This window comes from Macaca fascicularis, chromosome 10 (assembly GCF_037993035.2).
Source record: "Macaca fascicularis isolate 582-1 chromosome 10, T2T-MFA8v1.1".
Lineage (NCBI taxonomy): Eukaryota > Metazoa > Chordata > Mammalia > Primates > Cercopithecidae > Macaca > Macaca fascicularis.
This window is the reverse complement of record NC_088384.1, coordinates 86736983-86760750: the sequence shown is the minus strand read 5'-3', so window position 1 is coordinate 86760750 and position 23768 is coordinate 86736983. Positions and strand designations below refer to the sequence as shown.

General features: G+C 50.0%; 1 protein-coding gene and 1 long non-coding RNA gene across 2 annotated transcripts in view; one reads left to right on the top strand and one right to left on the bottom strand.

Moving 5' to 3' along the window:
• Positions 1-8323: 8323 nt before the first annotated feature.
• Positions 8324-14903, bottom strand: SRXN1 (sulfiredoxin 1). The gene is made up of 2 exons (XM_005568587.4): positions 14661-14903; positions 8324-10621 (listed from the first exon to the last, which is right to left on the bottom strand). Exons 1-2 carry the CDS (start codon positions 14868-14870, stop codon positions 10418-10420), a joined length of 414 nt encoding a protein of 137 aa, XP_005568644.3. The 5' UTR covers positions 14871-14903; the 3' UTR covers positions 8324-10417.
• A 135-nt stretch (positions 14904-15038) lies between these two features.
• LOC135965623 (uncharacterized) overlaps positions 15039-23768 on the top strand; it is a 46344-nt gene continuing 37614 nt past the window's right edge. The window contains exon 1 of the long non-coding RNA XR_010578611.2: positions 15039-15171. This is a non-coding gene — a long non-coding RNA (uncharacterized lncRNA). The remainder of the gene's footprint in view (positions 15172-23768) is intronic.

Sequence of the window (23768 nt, the reverse complement as noted above, 5' to 3'; positions counted from 1 at the left end):
GTGTGGCCAAAGTCATGAAGGTTGCCCACCACACAGTAAACTTTGTAGTCAGTGAATAAATGGATACATAGGAGTTAGAATGAATGAATGCATGAATGGGTAAATGAGCAAGCGAATGAATATCTATCTCATCCATTCTCTACAGCCCCAACACATTGGGAGGCTGTCCTAATTCAACTTGCATAGCTCCTAGAATGGGGGAACTCACTACCTTACGACATAGCCCTTTCCACATCTGAACCACTAGGTGTGTGTAAAAGACATTTTTTCATATTATCTTTCTGGAGACCCTGTGCTCTCTGGGGCCCACAGACACATCTGCTCCCCTGTCTGGGGACAGTCCAAACACTTGCCCTCCCCAGGCTGCCCTTCTCTGGGCCCTTCCGCCCAGATCCTTGGCTGCGTTGCCCACCAGGTCCTGCTTGCACAGAGCTTATATCCCAGTGGGCGGCAGGACAAAGCACAAGCACACAGGCACACAAACACAATCATTCCATGCTATGAAGGAAATGCAGAGTGAGACTGTTGGGAAGAGCATGGCGGGGTGTGGAGAGACAAGCGGAGTCTCTCTAGGAAGGTAATATATAAGCTGGGACCTGAAGCATGCAACAAAGCCAGAAGAACAAGAGAAAGCGCATTCCAGATAGAGGCAAGAGTGAGTGCAAGAGCCCTGAGGTCACAAGGCAATCGGAAACTAGGAAGCCTGGCTGGATGGGGAAGAGCAGGGGCAGGGGAGGTCATTTTGGGTATTGACGGTGAAGAGCCTGGAATTGTTTTCTAAATTTGATCTCCAAACACTTTTAAGCAAGAGGTGATATGATATGATATATTTTAGTAGGAATATATTTAGTAGGAATATTTCCTAAATTAAAATTGAAGACCCTTCTAGTTCCAATAGTTCCATGCTTCCCAAAGTGATACTGAAACGACTTCAAGAGAGAACAGGCTGGGTGTGGTAGCTCACATCTGTAATCCCAATGCTTTGGGAGGCTGAGGCAGGAGGATTGCTTGAGGCCAGGAGTTCAAGACCAGCCTGGGCAACATAGTGAGACCCCCATCTCTCCAGAAAAAAAAAAAAAAAAAATTAAGGCAGGGCATGGTTGCTCAAGCCTGTAATCCCAGCACTTTAGAAGGCCGAGGTGGGTGGATCATGAGATCAGGAGTTCGAGACCAGCCTGGCCAACGTGGTGAAACCCCATCTCTACTAAAAATACCAAAAATTTAACCGAGCGTTTTGGTGCACGCCTGTAATCCCAGCTACTTAGGAGGCTGAGGCAGGAGAATCGCTTGAACCTGAAAGGTGGAGGTTGCAGCGAGCAGCAATCATGCCACTGCACTCCAGCCTGCGTGACAGAGTGAGACTCTGTCTCAAAAAAAAAAAAAAAAAACCAAACAAAACTGGACATGATGGCACGTACCTGTGGTCCTAGCTACTCAGGGGGCTGAGGCAGGAGGATCACATGAGCCCAGGAGGTCAAGGCTGCAGTGAGCTGTGATCGTACCACTCCACCTCAGCCTAGGTGACACAGTCAGACTTTGCCTCAAAATTTTTTTTTATATTTTATTTATTATTATTTATTTTTATTTTTATTTTTACTTTTTTTATTTTTTATTTTTTTGAGACAGAGTCTCGCTTTGTAGCCCAGGCTGGAGTGCAGTGGCGTGATCTCAGCTCACTGCAAGCTCCGCCTCCTGGGTTCACACCTTTCTCCTGCCTCAGCCTCCTGAGTAGCTGGGACTACAGGTGCTCGCCACCACACCCGGCTAATTTTTTGTATTTTTAGTAGAGACGGGGTTTCACCCTGTTAGCCAGGATGGCCTCAATCTCCTGACCTCGTGATCCACCCGCCTCGGCCTCCCAAAGTGCTGGGATTACAGGCTTGAGCCACCGCGCCCGGCCAGGAAACCTGTTTCTAAGCGCAGCTCTTCACTGTGTGTTCTGTGCTTGGTTGAGTTTCCCAGGGCACCAGTGGCAGAGAGGGATTCATCCCAGCGACTCCAGGACTCTGTCTACACTCTGGCCTGCAGTGAAGGTTCCGAAAAGGGCTGGTGGACTCCCAAAGTTGGAGTCACTGGGATCTTCTCTCTCATCCCCCAGATCCAGTCCCATCCACTGGTAAATCCTGGAGCTCCTTCTTCAAGTTATGTCCCGATTCGGATCAATTCTTTCTACCCAGGTGCGATCCACCAAGCATCACCTGGGGCTCTGGTGACAGCAGCATCACCTTCACCTTCCTTCTTTTCCTGCTGTACTTGGCAGCCAGAGCCAGACCATGTCCTTCCTCTGCTCAAAGCCTCACGTGGCTCCCAGCTCACTTGGAGAAAAAGCTAAAGCCCTCACCCTGCTATGAGGCCCCTCCCAAGATGATGACCCTCACCTCTGCAGCCTCGTCACCTGCCCAGCCGCAGCCCTCCTCCCACCCCCACTGTCCCCACCACACTGGCCTCCTTGCTGCTGCTTGAACACTCTCTGCAGGCTCCCAGCTCAGGGCTTTTGCATATGCTGTTCCCTCTGCCTGGAACACATCCCTCTGACACCCACAGGGCATTTTTCCTCTCATTGTCCAGGTCAATGCCCCCTCTCAGAGAGGCCCATCCACCTCACCTAAATGAGTATGTCCTAGCTCATTCTTCCTCCCTCCCCTGCTTTTCCCTCAGAGCACATATCACTACCAGATATCACATTTTACCTTTGATACGTATTTTGTGTGTGTCATTGCCTATCTCCCAGACTGGACTTCAAGAGGACAGAAGTTTGTATCTGTTTTGTATTCTGATGGCTTCAGTGCCTGGAATAGTACTGATTTGCAGAATGAATGTCCAGGGGTGTGTGTGAAGGGTGGGGGCAGTCACTCCCAGCCCTGCCCAGCCTCGCTATGGCCCCTCAGTCCCCTCTCGGGATATAGCTTTTCTCTCTGCCTGCCCCACCCCCTGACCCTCAAGGGCAGGCCAGGGCAGCAAGCTCATCCCTTAGGAGAGAGGTTTCCAGCTGCAGGGCAGACCCTCCTCCTATACCTCCATCCCAGATAAGCCCAACTGGAGCTGCCCTCTCATGGAGGGTACTCCAAGGATGAAGGGCCTTAGGGGAAGAGCCACCCTGAATATCTCTGGGCAGCCAGGAACCTGCTCACAGCCTCTGTGACCTCATCGGGAAAGAGGCAAGACTCATGAGAGTGAATGGTCCATGGGGAGTTACTATGCTTGTCCCCTTTTACAGATGAGAAAACTGAGGCTCAGAGAAGTGAATTTGTCTCTAGGACAGCTGGAGTCTCTGTCCCCTCCTCTGTAAAATGAGGAGAATAACTCCCCCCTCCTAAGGTTACCTTGAGGATTAAATGAGCTAAGTAAAGCCTTTAAACACAGAGCCCTGTGTGGCACATGGTAGATGCTCAATAAATGCTGGGTACGCTTGTTGTTCTGACAGGTGAACTAACTTCCCAAGGTCTCACAGTTAGTAAGTAACACAAACAAATTCAAACCTAGATCTGTCTGAATCTAAAGTGATTCCCAGAGGGGTGCAGTGGCTCACACCAGCACTAGGGGAGGCTGAGGCAGGAGGATTGCTTGTGCCCAGGGGTTCAAGACTAGCCTGGGCAACATAACGAGACATTGTTTGTCTCTACAAAAAACTTAAAAAATTAGCCAGGCACGGTGGTATGTGCCTGTGGTCCCAGCTGCTTGGGAGGCTGAGGTAGGAGGATCGTTTGAGCCCAGGAGTTGGAGACTGCAAAGAGCCGTGATCACACTACTGTACTCCAGCCTGGGCCACAGAGCAAGACCTTGTTTCAAAAAAAAGTTAAGCAAATAAATAAAGTGACTCATGTTCACAGCCACAAAATAATAATAACAGCGACAATAGTAACAACACCTCCAAGCAATAACAGCATTTTCCACTGCAGGTGGTGGCGCTGAGGGTAAAAAGATAAGGTCATCAGGCGACAGCCCCTGCCTGGCACCCAAACCCGGACATTGGACCCTGCCCTCACGCTGCTTCCGCAGGGACGGGGGCAACCAGCAGAGCCTCCCTCTGGGGATGCCCCCCAATCTGGTTGCCTGGGGGGCCCAGCAGGGGTGGAGCACCCTGGGCGGCCCCGGGGAGCCCCCCGGGGGAGGGATGGGCGGCCCTCGGGCTCTGGAAGGGGCCGCGCGGCCTGGAAGACATTACACGGCTGTCGGACGGGGGGCGTCGCTCGGAGTTCCGGAGGGGGTCCCGGCGGCGGACGCGCGGGGTGAGGGGACCGCCCGGCCACAAAGCGCGCTTTGTTCTGCGCTCCCCCCGGAGCTGGAACCAATGGATTGGCGGCAGCTGAGGTCATCTGTCAGGCAGAGCTGGGGGTCAGGCCCGGGGAAGGGGCTGCGAGGGAGGGCAGCGCGCATGGGCCGGCGGGGTGCGGGTCGGGGGCCGGTTAACACACCAGCGCTCGCTGGCGGCTCTGCGGCAGGTCGCCGCGCTGCTTCGGGCCTCAGTTTACCAGTCTGTCCAACAGGAAAGATCATTTTGTCCTGTTCACCTCTGGGGGCTACTGTGAGAATTAAAGTAGGGGAGCTACAATGATGATGATGATGACGACGGAGGATGACAGCTTTCTCCTCATCGCAGTCTCTACTTCCCGCACCATGGAAGAGCTAAGGCAGGGGCTGGACGCAAATGTGCTTTGTAGCCTATAGTGCATGCCTGCATGGGAGGCAGGGATGGATGTTTCACCCCAGAGACGGATGTTTCACCCCAGAGACGGATGTTTCACTCTCTTTCAGCCCAGGGAAGTCAGTGGCTCCCCCTGATTCCCTGCCTTGACCCTGGGTGCCAGACTTGGTCTGCCTTCTCCAGGGCTGATAGGTGCAGCTGCCCAAGCCTGAGCCCAGGAACCCATTGGAGCCTGTCCTTGGTGCCTTCTGGTCCAGGGTCGGGTGGGACTGGAGTGACCCAGATAGGTGGGATTTTTTTCTGACTGGAGGTAGGTCAGGGTCTGAAGGCTCTCCTCTGTCTGCTACAAAACGACAGCCCTTTTATTCATCAATTCACTCATTCATTCATTCATTCATTCATTCATTCATTCACACTGCCACCTGCCTGTGCCTCAGAGCTCCCATCCAAAAGATAATTAGGCTTCTAAACATTTGATACAGGATCCCTTGGGGAAGGAGATCATCAAATATAGGGAGGCCCAGAAACTGCCCAAAATGTGTGTGTGTATTTTTGGGGAAAGGACTCATGGTTTCTTGTGTTCTCAACCAAATTCATGATCCCAAACAAGGCTAAGAAGTACTGGTTGGAGTGCAGGGAAGGAACATAGGCTCCCAAATTCCATAGGAGAGGGTGGCACTTGGAACGACCACTTTGGAGAGCAATTTGCCAGGGTCTTAGAAGATGGAAACGGTCATATGCATCAGCCAGGCAGCTCCACTCCTGGGTATACAGTTGAAAGAGCAGGGTGATGGTGGGGGCCGTTCACAGCTGCAAATAACTGTAAGCCCCCACACGTCCAGGATCATGATCATGACTAACAAACAGCTACATTCACACCCTGGAACACCACGCAGCAGTAAAAAAGAAGGAGCTAGAGCCACCTGGAATTCATTCATTTGCCAGATATTGATTGAACACTATTATCTTTTAGGCACTGTTCTTAGCACTGAACCTACAGTGATAAACAAGACAGATTAAGTCCTGCCTTAAGAACACACATTTGGCCGGGCACAGTGGCTCACCTGTAATCCCAGCACTTTGGGAGGCTGATATGGGAGGATTGCTTGAGGCCGGGAGTTGAAAATCAGCCTGATCAACATTGTGAGACCCCATCTCTACAAAAGAAAAATAAAAAATTAGCTGGGCCTGGTGACACACACCTGTAATCCCAGCTACTTAGGAGGCTAACTGGGAGGATTGCTTGAGCCCAGGAGTTGGAGGCTGCAGTGAGCCACGATGGTGCCACTGCATACTCCGGTCTGGGTGATAGAAAAAAAAAAAAGCAGACACAGAAGAAAATTTGGGAGAGTGTGACAAATGCCATGAAGAAAATAAAACTGGATAAAGGGACAGAATGATGGGGGAGGGGGCTGTTTTAGACACTATGGTTGGGAAGGCCCAGGAAGAAGTGACATTTGGGCACAGACCAGAATGAGGGAGATTGGGAGAAGAACACACACGAATGGGATGGTTGGCGGCGGCACAGTGCCAAGGGAGAAAAGCAATCTGCAAAACAACACAAAAAAGAAAACATTCTTTACTTAAACACACATTCATTACTATCAAATTAGATGAGTCTGGAAGGGTTGATGCCAAATTCATGAAGGTAACTGTCTCAAGAGTGCAAAGGAATAACCAGGACTGGGTCTTGTGGTGGGCTTCCGCTTGCCTCTAATATTTTCAGTTTCTAATATTTAATTATTTAACATTTTAATATTTTAATGTTTAAAAGGTAAATATGGCTGAATGCAGTGGCTCATGCCTGTAATACCAATACTTTGGGAGGCCAAGGCAGGAGGATCACTTGAGGCCAGGAGTTGGAGACCAACCACCCTAGGCGACAGAGCAAGACCTGGTCTGTATAAAACGTTTAAAAAAAAAAAAATTAGCCAGGTGTGGTGGTGCCTGTAGTCCTAGCTACTCGGGAGGCTGAGGCAGGAGGATGGCTTGAGGCCAGGAGTTTGAGGTTGCAGTGAGCTATAATCAGGACATTGCATGCCAGCTTTGGTAACAGAGCAAAACCCTGTCTCAAACAAACAAACACATTTTAAAAAGTAAATATACTTATATAAAACTTGTGAAATGGCTGGGCATGGTGGCTCACGCCTGTAATCCCAGCACTTCAGGAGGCCGAGGCGGGCGGATCACCTGAGGCCAAGAGTTTGAGACCAGCCTGGCCAACATGGTGAAACCTCGTCTCTACTAAAACAACAACAACGAAAAGCCTTGTGAAATGGAAAAAAAAAAAAAAAAAGAAAAAGAAAAAGAAAAGAAAAGAAATTTAAATCTACCACAGGTCAAATGGGTGGATTCCAGGGCAGGGAAGGCACATACTGCCTTTCACTGGAGCCAGGTTCCTGGGGGCAGAGGTTGGTTTGGGGAGGGACACTACATGTAGGGTCACGGTAGCCCAGCTAGTAGGAGCCCAGAAGCTTCTTGGAGAAGGTACCTCCTTTGCTGAGCCTGAGATTCTCTGGCCCAGCACCCCCAGTATAGACAGGAGTGGGTAGACATGTATGCAAGGTCACAGAACAAGAGCAGGTAAGTAGAACCTGAACTCCAGACTCCCGGCTGAACCCGGATTAACTATTCTGCCTCTCTCAGCCGGGCGCGCGCATCCAGTCCCTTTCCACAGTGGTAGCTCTGCAAGCCCGAGGGCCAGCCCTGCAGTGGGGGCAGGAGAGCAGCGCCACCTGCTGCTATAAGAGGGAAACGCAACTCTCAGCGACCTGCAGGTTACAGCCTTTAAAACCCAGCTGGTCTTCCTTAAATGACCAACCAGTCCCCCTCTACTCCGAATCCGTTCTGCACCTCCTTCCCAGTGCCTGGCAGGGCCCTTAGCGCTGCCTGGTTGCGTCTTCTCTGCAAGAAGGAGAAGTTGTTTCGGGAGGGGGCGACCATCTTCACTCTTATTCCAGCCCAGCGGGCACAGGAGGAGTTTACTCGCAGAAGACCGTGGCACCTCACCCTCGCTACAAACCTTAGGGGTACACAGCCCATCTGACAGCCTGGAAGAAGTCCCCAGGGAAGGGACAGAACTGCCCAAGGTCACACAGTTAATGGTAGACAAGCTGGGGGGAATGAGTAGACTCATTCCACTGGCGATGGAAGTGGGGAGGTCACTATATTTGAAAATAACTGACGCAGTCTAAATGAGTGGCTCTTAGTGTGCGGTCCCTGAACAGCAGCATCAGCATCATCTGGGAACTTCTTAGAAAAGCAAATATATTACTGGGGCCTTGCCCCAATTCACCTGAATCAGAAACTCCGGGGGCCACATCTGTAATCCCAGCACTTTGGGAGTCTGAGGCGGGAGAATCGCTTGTGCCAGGAGTTTAAGACCAGCCCAGAGAACATGGCAAGACCCTATCTCTACAAAAAATGAGAAGGGCGCACCTGTAGTCCCAGCTACTCAGGAGGCTGAGGTGGGAAGATCACTTAAGCCCGGGAGGTCAAGGCTGCAGCGATCCATGATCGTGCCACTGCACTCCAGCCTGGGTGACAGGGCATGACCCTGTCTCAAAACAAACAAACAAACAAACAAAAAAACAAAGTGGGGGTGGAGCCCAGCAATCTGGGATTTAGCAAACAAGCTTGAGACCCTGAACCGCTGGTCTAAAGGAATTGCACACCCCCTTTTTTTTTTTAATTAAATAAACTTTTATTTTGGAATGATACTAGATTTACAGAAAAGTTGCAGAGATAGTATAAAGAGTTCCTGTATATCCTTCACCCAGCCTACCCCAAGGTCAACATCTTACATCACCATGGTACATTCGTCAAAACTAAGAGACTGAAATTGGTATATTAATTAAAATTCAGACATTTTTCAGATTTACAGTTTTCCCACTAATGTCCTGTTTTTGTTCCAAGATCCAATCCAGGATACAACATTGCACTCAGGACACTCTCCCTTTTCAGTTCTATTATTGGTCACCTTAGTCATCTTTCCCTGGGAAAGAGAATGCGTGGGAAAAGTTGTTGTCCTTATTATTGAACTGGGGAAACTGAGGCTTAAAAGTGCCAAGTGACCAAGTTCCCTTAGAGGGCAGTGAGAACAAGGCCTGCCTTACTCTGTTCCCTTTCCCTGGGGACTCTTGATTTTCGGAAGCCCCTCTGGAATGTCCTACCTGGCCTAACCCCATACCACCAGTGCAGCAAGGAGGTGCCCCTACTACAGTGGGTCCAGTCCTTGGAGAGACTCACTTCCTGCCCCAACACCTCTTCCCCTAGACCCTGAGGGCCAAGACAATGTCTTAGTGCCTTCAGACTTGGCAGAGTGAGGCCCGTGAAACAGAGAGAGAAAGGGGGAAGAGGGAAATACTTTTATTTGCCCATCCAAAATTATTTGTGATAGGTGAAAAATGGCCACAAGCTCTGCGTGGTTCCCCTCATCAAGACATGTCGTCTGTTTCTCATCCCTTGAATCTGAGCAAAGCCTTGTGATTTGCTCTGACGGAGAGAATTTAGCAGAAGTGACACTGTCCTAGTCCCAGTTCCAGGCCAAGAACCCAAGAAGTCTTTCAGCTTCTACTCTCACTCTCTTGGAACCCTGAAGCTATCATGTGAATAAGCCTCAGCTAGCCTGCTGGAGAGGCCACATGGAGGAGAACCAAGCAACTCCAGCCAACAGCCTGTCACCTTCCAGGCAAGTGAGTAAGGCTATCCTAGACCATCCAGGCCCAGCTGAGGTCAACAGCTGACCTTAACTCCATGAGGGATCCCAGGTGGGAGCAGCAGAACTGCCCTGTTGAGCCCAGCCCAAACTGCTAACCCACAGGATTGTGGGAAAATAGAGGGTTTGTTTCTAGCTGCCAAGTTTGGGGATGGTTTGTTACACAGCAAAAGCTAACTGGTACACAATTCCGCCTTTCTCTCTTGGTAATGGGATCCCAGTTTTATTGCAGGAGGCAGTGTACCAGTCTCAGTAGATGGAGCACGATTGGTCTACTCAACCATGACAATTCTGTTCCCTGCTGTCTTAGCTTTCTTTGCAGCTAGAGGTGCAATGGTAGCTGGCTCAGGCCAAGGGCATCTAAGTGAAAATATGCAGAGGGAGAGAGCAGGAAACAGACTTCTGACTAGGTTTTACTTTCTGATAGGTGACAGGTCCAGCTAGTTTGGCCCTTCCTCTTCCTCCACCCCTCCTTCCTTGAACGCAGACATGATTCTTGGGGATACAGCAGCCATCTTGGGACCATGAAGTAACAAGCACTGAGATCAAGGCAAAAGGATCCAAGATGTCACCCCTACCTTTGTGGAGTTGTTGAACCAATACCATTAGCCACCCATCTCCAGAATCCATGCTATGTGGAAAAACAATCTTCTGTTTGTTTAAACCACTGCAACCAAGGTTTTCCTATCCTTGCAGCTGAATGTAGTCTACATAAGAGGTTACATAGACAAAAATGCAGAGGGATCCTTGTCCTTGGGAATTTGAAGCCGGCAGCATGTGGCTCTCCAAGCGCATCTCTGTTCTCATTTCACCTTCTCAGTAATGCTTCAAGGGTAAGGCCATGATCCTATTGTCACAGAGGTGGGAACTGGGGCTCCCACACTGCACAGTGAGTCCAAGGCCTTGTAGCTGGCGAGAGGGGTGCCCAGAGTCAGACCTTCTTCCCAGGTGCAAAGAGAATGCACCCCTGCTATCCCTTCTGCATGGCCCAGCCTGCTGGAGGCCAGGTGTGTCTTCTGGGCTCTTGAAGGTGGCAGCAGGTGCCAAGGAGGCTGCTACTGCAAGTCTGGTGTGGATGCCCCCAGGTACACCCTTAGGTCTGAGAGAGTGGACTGGACAAGCTTGGCGGGGATGGTCTCTTGCTGCAGCTGCTGGTAGGCCGCGTAGCGGTGGCAGCCCCCGAAGGAGTAGAAGTAGTCACCTCCCTGGGCCCCTTTGATCCAGAGGACATCGATGGGGGGCACGCTGTCTGGGTCCTCCTGGGGAGAAGGGGCACAGAGTCAATGGATGGTACAAGGCTTGACAGTTTGTAAAGCAGACTTTGTCCACCTGTGCCGCGCTCCTTATAAGGTGATCACACCGGACTACTGTGAGAGACAACTGCTAAATATCAGGAATTTTGTGAGCTGGTCGACATCACTTTGTAGCTTGAAAATCAGCCATGGGAGAGTATTTACACCAGAGAAATGGACAGATGCTACAAATCAGGGATTTCTCCCACACATGTATCAGTACACCACATGCACACTATCCATTGGGCCCTGTTGTAGACCCTGGGAATACAGTACAGCTGGAATGAGACTGAATAAGGCCCTGCCTTCAAGGGGCTCCAGTCTAGTGGGGCAGATGGAACAAGAAGTAAATATTAGAGTGACAAATGCTATAATGACAATAACACAGGTGAGAGGACAGAGATGGGGTCCACAAGGCCTCTCTGAGGTAAGAAGGAAGCAGAGTACTTGGAAAGATTCAGAAACGGGGCTGGGCATGGTTGCTCACACCTGTAATGAGAACTTTGGGAGGCCGAGGTGGGTGGATCGCTTGAGGTCAGGAGTTTGAGGCCAGCCTGGCTAAAATGGCAAAACCCTCTCTCTACCACAAAAATTAGCTGGGCATGGTGGTGCATGCCTGTAATCACAGTTACTCAGGAGGCTGAGGCAGGAGAATCGCTTGAACCCGGGAGGCAGAGGTCGCAGTGAGCTGAGATCGCACCATTGCACTCTAGCACAGGCGACGGAGCGAGACTCCATCTCAAAAAAAAAAAAAAAAAAAAGAGAGAAGTGGAATAGTTTCAATTAAGAGCGTAGCTGCCCGGGTTCAAATCTAGCTCGCTGCTTAACAGCTATGTGATCTTCGGCAATTAATCTTTTTGTGCCTCAGTTGCCCCATCTATCAAATGGGATGGAGATAACCGATCCATCTCACAGAGCTTTTGGGTTAAATGAGTTAATATATATAAAGCACTTTAAATCATGCTTGGCACATCGAAAGCGCTCAGTAATGTATGCTGTGTATGACCTGAGGGAAGAAGATTCCACGCAGAGGGAACAGCAAACGCAAAGGGCCTGAGGCCAGAGCACCTTCACCGTATAGGAAGCACAGCAAGGAGGCCAGTGTGACTAGAGTGGCCTCCAGGGCTCGAGGAACGGTCAGAAAGGCCAGCAGGAGCCAGATGGTGCAGATCCGTTTCTGAGAGAAGTTGGTGGGCCTGGAGTGTTCGCGATAGGGGAGAGTGATATGATCTGATGCACACTCTAGAATGCTGTCACGGGAGAACAGACTTGGCAGGGCGGACAAGGGCACAAGGCAGGAAGACAGAGGGGAGGCCTTTGCAGGCATTCAGCAGAAGATGCTGGTCTGGATGATGGTGTGGTGGGGACAGGGAGAGGTAGACGGGTTTGGGACACATTTAGGGGGCAGGTCCGAGGGGTCTGGCAGAGGGGTGAATCCAAGGGCAAGAGAAAAGGGAGAATCTAAGTTGGCTTCCTGTTAGGGGCCCGCACAGCCAGGTGGAGAGTGGGTCATCCTCTAAGTAGGGAAAGCCTGGGGCAGGATGGGTGCAGCGTAGAGCACTCTGGGGAGACCCCATTAAGTGTGAGCGGCCTGGAATGCCTCCTGCTGCTGGCCCACGGGTCCTCTCTCATGACTCCACAAATGATTATTCAGCAGTAAGGCGCAGCAGTCACGAGCCTGCGCTCTGGAACTCGGCACACCTGACTTTGGATCTCGGCTCCTCTCCACAGCAGCTGGGGCACCCAGCCCTCTGAATGACATTCCTCACCTGTAAACTGGGAATAAGACATCCTAGAGGGCTGCTGCTGAAGAGTCAGTGAGCTGATGCCTACCGGGCATCCGTAGAGCACTACGGAGGGGCAGCCGTGCCAGGCAGGCCTTGTGCTGGGTACTGAAGGCACGATGGTGGATGGCCAGAATGATGGCTCCCAAAGATGTCCACGTCTGAACCCTTGTGAATACGTTACCTTACATGAGAAAAGGGACTTGGCGGACGGAATTAAGGTAAGGATCTTGAGATGCAGAAATTATCCAAGGTTATCTAGATGGGTCGAATGTCATTATCAGCGTCCTTAAAACTGGGAAGAGGGAGCAGAAGAAGAGGTCAGAGTGATGCGATGTGAGAAGGCCTTGGTCTAATGTTGCTGGTTAGAGGAAGAGGCCAGAAGCCACGCAGTGTGGGTGGCATCTGGAAGCTGGGAAAGGTGAGGAAATAGATTCTCCCCTAGAGCCTATAGAAAACAGTGCAGCCCTGCTTGATGTTAGCCCAGTAAGACCCATTTTGGACTTCTGACGATAAATAAAGCTGTGTTGTTTTAAGCCATCAACTTTGTGGTAACCTACAGTGGCCCCAGAAAACTAATATAGGTGTACGTAAGCAAAGGAAGAGCTGGTTCTGGCCCTTGGAGCCTACAGTTCTAGCATGGAAGGCAGGTGTCTAAACAGGACGTTAAAAGCCAGTGAGCTGTAATCCCAGCACTTTGGGAGGTTGAGGCGGGCAGATCACTTGAGGTCTGGAGTTTGAGGCCAGCCTGGCCAATATGGTGAAACCCCATCTCTACTAAAATACAACAACCAGCCAGGCGTGGTGGCGGGTGCCTGTAATCCCAGCTACTCAGGATGCTGAGGCAGGAGAATAGCTTGAACCTGGGAGGCAGAAGTTGCCGTGAGCCGAGATCGCGCCACTGCACCCCAGCCTGGGCGACAGAGAGAGACAATGTCTTTAAAAAAAAAAAGCCAGTAGATCAGAGCTATGCAGGTGGTCACACAGGTGGCTGCAGGCCCACAGAGCTCCTAACCTGGTAGGGACGGTCAGGGAAGATGCTGACACTGAGACAGGAAGACTGAGGAAGAGTCAGAAACAACAAGGCAGAGACAGAAGAGGTTCTCAATAGGAGAAAAAGCCCAGTGGTGGGACAGGGCGTGTATGGCAGATCCCTTCCCATCTCAGCCAGGCACTGTGCTACTGTTGTGGCAACAGATAAGATGGGACAAGGTCCTCGCCCTTGTAGAGTTCACAAGAGGTCGGGAAGACAGAAAATAAAATGCAACACAAATAAATGTATGATATAATTTCTGGTGGACATAAGTGGTATCCTGAGAAACATCTCGGGCTAAGGGGAGAGCTAGAGACGCCAGGGACCCTGACCAAGGGTGATCAAGGAGGCAGAGAGCTGGACCAGGCAGGGGGGCAGGCCCTGTGGTTGTTGGGGGAAGTGGCTCCAGGCAGTGAGGACAGCAGTGTAAATACTAGGACTGAAAGTTAATCGGGGGTGGCTGTAGAGGTGCTGGGTGGGGCTTAGGGATCTCATGCGCTCGCCTTCCAAGGGTCAGGGGGGAGGGGACTCAATGTCGTGTAGGCCTAACCTGACACCTGTTCTTGCACCTGCCAGAATCACTCCGGCATTCTTAACACCCTCCCTCAGTGGTGGAGCTGACCCTTGACCTCCTCCACTTCCCATTCAGACGAGGGCCTCCCAGCAGATACGACACACCCGGTCCCACTGTCACTGACTGTCACAGCCATGATAACCCACGGCTTATCTCCGGGTAGTGCAGTGGCCATGTGCTGGGCAGTGGGGGCCGGCTGCCTGGGTGTGAATCCTAGCCGTGCCACTTTTTAAGCGCCTGATCTTAGTCAAGCCGCTGAAATCTTCCCTGCCTCAGTTTCTCGTTTGCAAAAGAGACACTCTCTACCTCATAGGTACTCATTGGGTTGGCATTGGAAACTAAGGGACTTCCTGCAGTTCCTGGACCACTGCAAGCACTAGCGTTATAAGCATTATCATCACTACTTTAATTATCTCGTCCAATTCCCTCCTTGCTCAAGTGAGGAAACAGAGGCCCAGAAAGGCCCAGCCACTTGCTCAAGGTCACACAGCAGATGCTAAGCTCCGGCTGAGCCCGGAACCACTCCGTCTCGCCTCCATCGCGGCGACCTCCCTCCTCCGGCGACCTCCCCTCCAAAGCCCTCCCTCCAGCTGGCTGGACTCCTCGGGGCCTCACCCGGATAGTGTTCACGAGGCTCTGCACCTTGGCGGGGTCCAGCACGGACGGCAGCGGCCGGATAAGCACGTTCAGTGGCACGTTGTGTACCGCGGCGATGCAGCCCGAGTGGATGCTGCCGCCCTGCGCGCCACCGCTCGGCCCGGGCCCCTCGGGCGCCCCCCGATCCGCGCCGGCTCTGCCCAGCGCTCCTCCAGCACGGAGCCCCATCGTCGCCGCCACCGTCGTCGCCGCTGCCGCCGCGGGACTCGCCGCCTCCTCAGGCCTTAACTCTGGCCGGGCCGTACCATTCTGCGCGGTCGGGTGGGGGGGCCCGGGCCAGGGCGCGTTTCTCCCCCGGCCCCGCCGTGGTCCGGTCTCAACCCCGCGGTCCCCCCCGCTACTCAGGCTCCGCTCGCCAGGTGCAGCCGAACTCGCGCGGGGCTCCGGCTCTCCACCGGGGGGCGCCTCCCGCCTCCCCTCCGCCGCGCGGCGTCCGGGGAGTGGAAGCGCCCGGGCTGGCTGACTCAGGGTGAGTTTGCAGGTCGCGGGGCGGGAGGGGCGCGGGTGACGCACCGGCCGCGGTGACTTAGGCCGCGGGGGCGGGGGCGGAGAGCGAGGCGAAGCTGCCCAGCCGGGATGAGTTGGCAAATCCTGCAGTGCGCTGCTGCCCCGCTGCTAGGGCTCCTAGCCAGCGAGGTGATGATCCCCACCAACGGTTCCACTTCCAATCTGGTGCTGGCTGTGTCTGGCGCCGTTCCAAACATTTTGCACGAATATTGACTTATCTAAACCTCAAAACAACTCTGCAAGGAAGGTATGATTGTTATTCCCATTTTACAGAAGAGGAGACTGAGACACAGAGGTTTAAGTGATTTACCCAAGATCATGGAGTTAGTAAGTGGCCGAATCCGCATTCAAATCCAGATAGTCTGGCTCCGGAGTCCGCTCTCTGCCCCACGGCTGGTTGCCTTGGTTCAGCAACAGTGACTGTCACACGGAGCCCTCAGGAATCGCGCTGACAATGTGTGGGCCCTGCCTTCGAGTTCCACACTGTTTGTATCATTACAACACTACTGGAAGTAGGTGCAGTTATAGACCCGCTTGTTCAAGATCAGCTGAAATGAAAGTCAGGTCATACAAGTCCATACTGTGGAGCCACCTAACCACCAACTCCAAGCAGGAAGGTGGACAATCCCAGACTCGGTTGAAGACAACCATGTCTGGTTTGCTTGTCTTCCTTCTCCACGTGGATGGCACGAACATGGAGGAATGCATACTTACCCTGCCAGCCCAAGAAAACTCCACATGGAGGAGGGGGCCAGGGGTTTCTACTTTGCCTTGAGCCAGTTGCTGACACTGTCTGAATCCTGTCTGTAAAATGAAGTAATGCTGCTCCTCACTCAGAGTTGTGTGAATTGGGAGAGTGCTCATATAGTGCTCTGTGAATTGCGTAACATCCATTTTGCTGTTGAAGATCTTTTATTTTGGGTTCTTAGTCTCTCACAAAACCTTAGAACACTGAGACCAAGATTTGAGCCTTTCCCTTTCCAAACATAATTCCCGTGGACACCTAAATGATACTTTGTTTCCAGAAGTAGAACTGACAACCACACCTCAGCCCCAGAGCACTTTGGGAGGCCGAGACGGGCGGATCACGAGGTCAGGAGATCGAGACCATACTGGCTAAAGCGGTGAAACCCCGTCTCTACTAAAAAAATACAAAAAAACTAGCCGGGTGAGGTGGCGGGCGCCTGTAGTCCCAGCTACTCGGGAGGCTGAGGTAGGAGAATGGCGGGAACCTGGGAGGCGGAGCTTGCAGTGAGCCGAGATCCCGCCACTGCACTCCAGCCTGGGCGACAAAGCGAGACTCTGTCTCAAAAAAAAAAAAAAAAAAAAAAAAAAAAATTAGAGAATTTCATCAAGAAGGAAGTTATCCCTTCTAAAACATCTTTCTCATTATAAGAAGTAAGAATGGCAAGATAACAGTTTCTAGAGTGGAAAAGTGGAGCTCTGGCCTGATTCTTTCATCATGGTGTATTCAGGGGGACCTCATTTCCTGGTATCAAATTCTCTGTGTTAAGATATCTATGGCCTAATTCAAAATTGCTTAAGCAATAAGAAGGTTTGTTTTCTCACATAATAAGATGTGGTAGGCATGTCTAAGGTTGGTAAAGAGGCAGTTGAACAAAGACTCCAGTTCTGGCTGGGTGCAGTGGCTCACACCTGTAATCCCAGCACTTTGGAAGGCTGAGGCAAGCAAATCACTTGAGGCCAGGAGTTCGAGACCAGCCTAGCCAACATAGTGAAACCCTGTCTCTACCAAAAGTACCAAAATTAGCCAGGCATGGTGGCACGCGTTTGTAGTCCCAGTTACTCCAGAGGCTGAGACAGGAGAATCGCTTGAAACTGAGAGGCAGAGGTTGCAGCGAGCTGATATCATGCCACTGCATTCCAGCCTGGGCGACAGAGCAGGACTCTGTCTCAGAAAAAAAAAAAAAAAAAAGATTCTGGTTCTGTCTATCTTTTTGTGCCATCATCTTCAGTGTTCTGTTATCCTGCAGTGTGCCCTTCACGGTCCCAAGATGGCTGCTGTAGCTCAAAGCATCACATCACTACATGCGAATGTCCACAAGTGGAAGTTAGGACATCCTTCGCACCTCTTTTTAAGAGTGAAGAAACCTTTGCTGGCTGGATGCAGTGACTCACACCTTCTGACCATCCACTCCTCGAGCCCTGGAGCCCACTCTAGTCACACTGATCTCCTTGCTGTGCCTCCTCCACAGCGAACATGTCCTGGCCTCAGGCCCTTTACATTTGCTATTCCCTCTGCATGGAACGCTCTTCCCTCAGGTCATACACAGCATACATTACTGAGTGCTTTCCCTGTGCTCAGCATGGTTTGATGCGCTTTACATATATTAACTCTTGGAACCCAGCAGCTCTATGAGATGAGTCTGTTATCTCCATCCCCATTTGATAGATGGGGTATCCCTGTGGGAGCTCTGCCCATACGTTCCAGAGGTGCCAGGCCATTCACTAATGGGGGCAGGAGCCGGCGAGTAAATGCCAGTCTTCTACTGTCACAGATGGATGATTCAGAGAGGTGTTCTAGACCATTCAGATCTCTCTGGAACCTTCTCAGAGACCAGAAGTACTCATCCCTATTACTACAACTGACTTCACTAACACCCCCTCTGTCCCATTCCTCTCACCCCTTACTTCTGCTTCCAGGGATCACCTTCCACATAAATGACTTACACTAAAGTCTCAGACTTGCTATCAGGGAGCCAAAACTAAAACAAAAGGGAAACTTGATACTGGGTCATCCCCTATAATTCTGTACCTTGCGTAGGTTAAAATTGCACTATTTTATTGCATGTGTGACCTCGGGCCAGTCACCTGCCCGTGCCTGTTTCCTAATCTGCAAAATGGACATGCGGTCACCTAATTCACAGGGATGTTGGAAGAATGAAGAGAGATGATGTTAGGTGAGGTCCTTAGAACAGTGCACAACACATTATAAGTGCTCAATAAATGTTTGCTGTTTGATTGCATTTTAAATTATAACAGAGCTTGAAGGTCTCTCCGTGTCTTCACTTTCAGACTAGTCTTGATGTATTAGTCAAGACTTTTGTTTGCAAGTGACAGAAAGCCAATGTGAATTAGCTTAATGAAAATGGGGATGCTTCGCTATTCCCTTGACTGAGGTGAAGCCGGGCCTCAGGGGAAAGTAAGTTGAGAGATTTCTTTTTTCTGCCCTCACTCAGCAGAGGGATTATCTCTACATGTCAGGAACATGACTGTCAACAGCAATGATATTTGGCTTTCAATAAGGGAAACCTGACAAGAGAGACTTAATACAACTTAAAGTGTTTCCTCTATTAAAAAAAAAGTCTGGAGGTAGGAAGTCCATGGCTGGGATGGCTGCTCCATGGTCACTAGTGGCATAGGCCCTTTCTATCTTTCTGCTCCATCATTTTTGAGCAGAGTTTTCATTCCCAGGGTCACCTCCTATTCAAGATAGTTGCTGAAGTGCCAGCCATCTCATTCAAATTCCACCCTGAAAAGAGGTGGAGAAATGGAAAGGCAAAGGATATGACCCTTCCCCTTTTTAGGATGCTATCTCAGAAATTTTATATAACATTTCCCCTTGCGTGTCATTGACTAGAAATTGGTCACATGGCCACCCCTGGCTGCAAGGGCAGCTGGATATGTTGTCTTCATTCATAGCGGTAATGTGCTCAGCTAAAATTGGAGTTCTCTTACTAAGGAAGAATAGAGATTGATAAGTAGCTAGCAATTGGAGGCACAGCTCTCAAGTTACAGGCCTTATGGCACAGAGAGAGGGAGAGAGAGAAAATTTCCAAGTTCTAGTCAGATGCCTACATATGAACAAACCAGCTATAGCATTGGGGGGCAGAGACTTTCTTAAAAGCATAAGCCACCATTATTTATTATAATGACTTAAAGGTATGGAGTTCATTTAAAGGTAATTACTGGTCAACTGCTATTGGCTGGGCTGGACCCAGGGGATTTAGTGATCAGCAAAAAGACACTACCAATCTCTGCATTATGAAGCTTACAGTGTAGTGGAGGATTCAGATAATGATCAAATAATCACACTGGTTAATGGAGAGTGTAAAGTATACATTGATAGTAGGTGCTGCAAAAGAATGGCATGTGGTTCCGAGGAAGTGCCTTAGTCCTTTTGGCTGCCATAGCAATACCATAGACTGTGGCTTATAAACAACAGAAATTTATTTCTCACAGTTTCGGGGGCTGAGAAATCCAAGATCAAGGTGACTCTGTATCTCCCCAACATCCATATGTTGAAATCCCAGGTGCTGATGTTGGGAGGTGGGCCTTTGGGAAGTGATTATGTCGTGGGGTTCCTGGGGGCAGAGCCCTCGTGAGTGAGATTAGTGTCCTTTTTCTTTCTTTTGAGACAGGGTCTCACTTTTGTCACCCAGGCTGGAGTGCAGTGGAACTGTAAAGAAAACTTCAAATTTTTAAAATCAGGAACCTGATAATAACTAAGGAATCCTGAACAGAGTATTGGTAGAAATACAAATGAAAAAGGCCATTTGGATGAGGAAATGAGGAAGATATTGGACGATGGAAAAAAGACCATCTTGTTACAAAATGGCAAAGAACTTGGCTGAATTATGTCCATGTTCTAGTGCTTTATAGGAGGTAGAACTTGTGAGCAATGAAATGGGATATTTAACTGAAGCTGTTTCTAAGCAAAGTGTTGAAGCTGTGGCTTGGCTCCTCCTGACTGCTTACAGTAAAATATAAGTAGAAATAAATGAGTTAAAGATGCGACTTTTAAGCAAATAGGAAGCAAAATGTAAAGATTTGAAAAATTTTCAGCCTATGCATATTGCAAAGAATCAGAAAGAATGTTTGGGAGAAAACATTAGTCTCCATAAGGAGACTGTAATGGTTATGAACTTAATCAGCCATCCCAGCTGGAAAACTGCCATCTTGAATTGAAGGGGAAGGAGATGGGGAGGGATGAAGGAAGGCTGTTTGACTTCTTGGGTTTTTCAGGACAAGACCAGAATGCAAACTATTGTTCAAGACAAGGGAAGAATGACCCTGAAGGCAATTCAGAGATCATCAAGGCTATCTCCTTGCTTTCAAAAGTCAGGGACAATGCCTTGCATTCAACAGGTTAGAGGGCCTCTGTCCAAAGCCATGGAGGAAGAGCTGCCCAGAGCTGTTGGGGTGGGGCTACCCAGAGCCCTGGGAACATGACCTCTGCTGGATAGAGCTGGAGGGACAGGACCACCACCCCAGAGGGTACAGAGGGTGGGACCAACACCATCGTGGATCTGGAAGGCTGCCTCAGTGGGCCTGGAAGCAGAGCATTTAATGAACCAAAAATGATTTTTCTTGAGCCTTAAGATCTCATGGAGTTTGCCTTGTAGTTTGGATGTAATTTGGATCTGCTATTCCTTTCTTCTTTCCTATTTTTCCCTTTTGGAATGGTCTATCTTATACCTGTCCCACCATTGTATTTTGGAAGCAAATAACTTGCTTGATTTAACAGGCTCACAGCTGGAGAACAATTTGCCCCAGCATGCATCACACCTTGAGTCTCAGCCATATTTGACTTAGATGACACTTAGATAATAAAACTTTGGATTTTAGACTTCAGAGTTGATGCTGGAATGAGTTAAGACTTTTGGGGCTGTTGGGATGTAAGGAATGAATGTATTTTGCATGTGAGAAGGATGTGAATTTGGCGGGGGGCGGGGATGGAGGCAGAATGCTATAGACTGAATGTTTGTGTTTCTCCAAAATTCATGTTAAAATCCTAACCCCCAATATGATGGTATTAGGAGGTGGGTTTTTGGGAGGTAACTAGGTCATGAAGGCAGAGCCCTCATTAATGCAATTAGTGACTTTATAAAAGAGATCCCAGAGAGCTCCCTCACCCCTTCTACCATGTGAGGACATGATGAGAAGATGGTGGAACCAGAAATCAGGTCCTTACCAGACATTGAATCTGCTAGCCCTTGGATCTAGGACTTCTCAGTCTCCAGAACTGTGCAAAATACATTTCTGTTGTTTCTAAACCACCTAGTCTACGGTAGTTTGTTACAGCAGCCTACACAGACTAAGACAGCCATGATCTGATCTGCATTTCTGAAAGATCCCTGTGGCTGCTGTGGATGGAGGGAGGGAGGCCAGGGAGGCAGAATGGATCCAGGAGACCAGGGAAGAAGACTGGTACAGTTGTCTAGATAAGAGATGATGGTGGCTCTGAACCAAGGTGGAGACTGAGAAGATGGAGAGGAAAAATTGACAGGACCTGGTGGATTGGGTGGTAGGATGGGGAGACAGAGGTGAGAGAGATGACCTCTGGGTTTTGTGACTGCAGGACTGGATGGGTGCTGGTGTCATTCACAGAGGTGGGATGCCTCAGAGGAGAAGCAAATCACAGCTTCAGACCTGGGCTGGTCTCTGATGCTTTTGGGATATCAAAGTGGAGGTGGCCTGCAGGCAGATACAGATTTGCAGCTCAGAGAGGAGGCTGGAATTGAAAATGTTAGTGTATGGGCCGTCTCATGTAGGTAGAAATTGAACCCATGGGTGTAATTAGATTGCTTTAGGGGAGTATACAGAGCAGAAAGTGGGTTCCTTCCTTGGGTATCGGGTAGGTGAGTCTGCAAAGCTGCTAGGTGGAGCAGTCAGACAAGTAAGAGGAGAACCAGATAGTCATGTCATGTCATGTCATGTCATGGAGGTCTTGAAGCTCTTTGAGAACGTCGTAAAAAGCAGACTGGAGCCATGTGCCAGTTGAGGTACTCTGGACTGCAGGTAACAGGAACCTGATTCAACTGACTGAAACAGTAAACTCATGTCTTCAGGTATGTTCAAGTAAACAGAAGTCCACAGGCAGCAAGCACCATGAGTGGGATTCAGGGTGGTGTTTTCATTGGCTCCGTGATGTCATAAAGGACCCAGGCTTTTTCCATGCCCCTGCATTGCCATATGTTGTGTAGGCTTCATGCTAAGGCCAGTTCATTTCATGGTCACAAGATGACATGCTTCTCTGCTCACATTTGAGGGGAAGAGGAACTGGACTTCCTTTCCTTTTAAGAAAAAGGAAGCAGCAAGTTTTCCATACCCTTCCGGCAACCCTCTCCTTAAGTCTCATTGGCCAGAATTAGGTTATGTGCCCATTTCTGAACCGTGGGAGATGTTAGTATTCTTAGACCAGTAAAGACTACCTCTTAAGCTGATGTTCAGTCCCCAGATTGCAAGGTTGCTAATCCAGGAGAGAGGGGTGGGGTGGAATGGTTATTGGACCTGTATAACTGGGCTGGATATGGCTGATGGAGATCCAGCATTCTTTCCCACCTCCCTCTAGGGTGCCTTCTAGATTGCATAGTTGGAGAGTTAAAAACTATATTTCTCAGATCTCTTTGCTGCAAAGATACTAACAGGGAATTAAGTTCTACCAGTTAGATGTACTTCCACGAGATATGGATGGCAGACGTGGGCTGGGGCCATCTTCCGACTGGTTTGACTCTTGCTACTGTCAAGATCGTCTTGGAGGTGTTAAGATTTTCTGTAGCAGTGTTCCAGCATTGTGCCACCAGCACAGTGGGAGACAGGAGACAGTTATAGAGGCAGTGGCAAGGGCCTGCTGATCCCTCGGTTGCACCTATGATGTGGTGTTCTTCAACTCAGTAGTTCCAGTGCACCCTATTGACCACCACCAACCCCCACTCCACACCCTCCCCCACCACTGACTGTGGAAGAGGCAGGTGCTGTCTCGGTGGCAGCAGTTCTGCAGTGGAGTTCTGGACTCCAGCAGATGGCTCACTTCTTCAGCCCTTCCACAAATTTTGTCAGCAGCCAATTATTGAAGTATTAAATCCTTTCTCTTCAAAGGGATTTAATACATGTTTATAAAATCCTGATCTAGAGTGGTTTCTGTTCCTGGCACCTAAAACAAACATAATGGATCCAATAGCCAGTCATGGGCAGTGTATGTGGGTGGTTAAGGGATGCAGCAGGTGCCTGGGTTTCTCAAAACCCCACTGGCGAGGCAGGCAGATCACTTGAGGCAAGGAGTTCGAGACCAGCCTGGCCAACATGGTGAAACCCCGTCTCTATTAAAAATACAAAAATTGGCCGCATGCAAGGGCTCATGCCCGTAATCCCAGCACTTGGAGAGGCTGAGGTGGGCAGATCACAAGGTCAAGAGATTGAGACAATCCTGGCCAATATGGTGAAACTCTGTCTTTACTAAAAATACAAAAATTAGCTGGGCATGGTGGCATGCGCCTGTAGTCCCAGCTACTCAGGAGGCTGAGGCAGGAGAATTGCCTGAACCTGGGAGGCAGAGGTTGTAGTGAGCCAAGATCATGCCACTGCAGCCTGGCAACAGAGCGAGACTCCATCTCAAAAAAAAAAAAAAAAAAAAAAATTAGCCAGGCATGGTGGTGCATGCCTGTAATCCCAGCTACTTGGGAGGCTGAGGCAGGAGAACTGCTTGAACCCAGAAGGCAGAAGTTGCAGTGAGCTGAGATTGCGTCACTGCACTCCAGCCTGGGCAACAGAGCCAGACTCTGTCTCAAAGAAAACAAACAAGAAACCATTGGAGAT